The 1,615-nt window shown below is 41.5% G+C and overlaps 1 protein-coding gene across 1 annotated transcript; it reads left to right on the top strand.

Annotated features, from left to right (window-relative positions):
• The first annotated feature begins 361 nt into the window (after window positions 1-361).
• LOC101346542 (olfactory receptor 52H1-like) lies at window positions 362-1,391 on the top strand. Its single transcript, XM_023743029.1, is given in 1 exon segment — window positions 362-1,391. A coding segment is annotated over 1 exon segment (975 nt). The 5' UTR covers window positions 362-416.
• The last annotated feature ends 224 nt before the right edge of the window (window positions 1,392-1,615 follow it).

The following is a 1,615-nucleotide window of genomic DNA, read 5'->3' as shown; positions in this document are numbered from 1 at the left end:
TTGCTTAGGTTTCTGACATTGAGCCTGCCTTTGTTAGGCACTTTGTAAGCCTATGCAATTGTATTCCAGTTCACCAAGGTGGGGATTTCACACTGAACTTTCTTCCAGAGACCTGACTGCTAATACAGTGTTCCTCTGCCGGATGCTGTTTTGCTCACATATTTTCTTAGGAGGCCTCCTGGGTTGGTGGTAAGTATAATTCTAAGTTATATGACTTTTACTTCTGGTAAAACATTTCAATAGTACTTCTATTATGATTTAAATTTATTTCTGAACATTTGACAGATATTTATTAATAAAAAGGAGAGAGGGGGATCCTTTATGATTTTCTAGAGCTGAAAGTGAGGTGAGAAGGCTCAGAGGGGAATGTCTGCAGATCATTGTAACAATTATTCATAAATTTTTATTTTCAGTTTATGAGACGCATCCCATTTGAGACCATGATGGCTGCGTTCAACTTGAGCAGCTTCAATCCAGGCCCATTCATCCTACTGGGAATCCCAGGGCTAGAGCAGTTCCATGTCTGGATCAGGATTCCCTTCTTCATTATCTACCTCTTAGCCCTTACAGGCAACAGTGTCCTTCTCTACCTTATCTCCATGGAGCACAGCTTCCATGAGCCCATGTTCTTTTTCCTCTCCATGTTGGCTGCTACTGATCTCATTCTGTCTAATACACGTGTACCCAAAATACTAAGCATCTTCTGGCTAGGTCCTCAGGAAATCACCTTTCCTGAATGCCTTACTCAGATGTTTTTCCTCCACTACAGCTTTGCCATGGATTCTGCAATTCTGCTGGCCATGGCATTTGATCGTTATGTTGCCATTTGCTTCCCGCTAAGATACACCACTATTCTCACTCGTCAGATTATTACTAAGATTGTGATAGGTATTATCAGCAGGAGCTTTTGTATCATCTTTCCATGTGTGTTCCTATTAAAGTGACTTCCCTTCTGCCAAACACTCATTATACCCCACACATACTGTGAGCACATAGGCGTTGCCCAGCTCTCCTGTGCAGACATCTCCATCAACATCTGGTATGGCCTTGCTGTGCCTGTAATGACTGTCACCTCAGACCTGATCCTCATTGGCATCTCCTACACTCTCATTCTCTGTGCTGTCTTTTACCTCTCATCCTGGAATGCCCACCAGAAAGCCCTCAGCACATGTGGTTCCCATATTTGTGTCCTCCTTATATTTTACACGCCAGCCATGTTCTCTGTCCTCACCCACCGATTTGATAACAATATTCCTCACTCTTTCCATATAATGTTTGCCAACCTCTATGTAGCCATCCTGCCTGCACTCAATCCAATTATCTATGGAATGAAGGCCAAGCAGATTCATGATAAGATCATCCTCCCATTCTTCCCCAAAGGGACCCAGTGACATGAAGCTAAGAGCTTGAGTAATAAAACAGGTAACCATACTGATTTTGGAGTATTTCCCTCAAAAAAAAAAAAAAGCTGGAATCTCTTTAATATTGACTTAAATTTTCATGAAATCTCAGAAATCTTTTATAGTTTTTTGGAATCTGTGAGACAAGATAAGCAGGTAGATGTCAAAAGGGGCAAAAACAAAAAGGGGGAAAAAAAGTTGAAGACAACTTGTCT

The sequence above is a fragment of the Trichechus manatus genome, unplaced genomic scaffold (assembly GCF_000243295.1).
Source record: "Trichechus manatus latirostris isolate Lorelei unplaced genomic scaffold, TriManLat1.0 scaffold00232, whole genome shotgun sequence".
Classification (NCBI taxonomy): Eukaryota; Metazoa; Chordata; class Mammalia; order Sirenia; family Trichechidae; genus Trichechus; species Trichechus manatus.
This window is presented reverse-complemented; position numbering and strand designations above follow the sequence as displayed.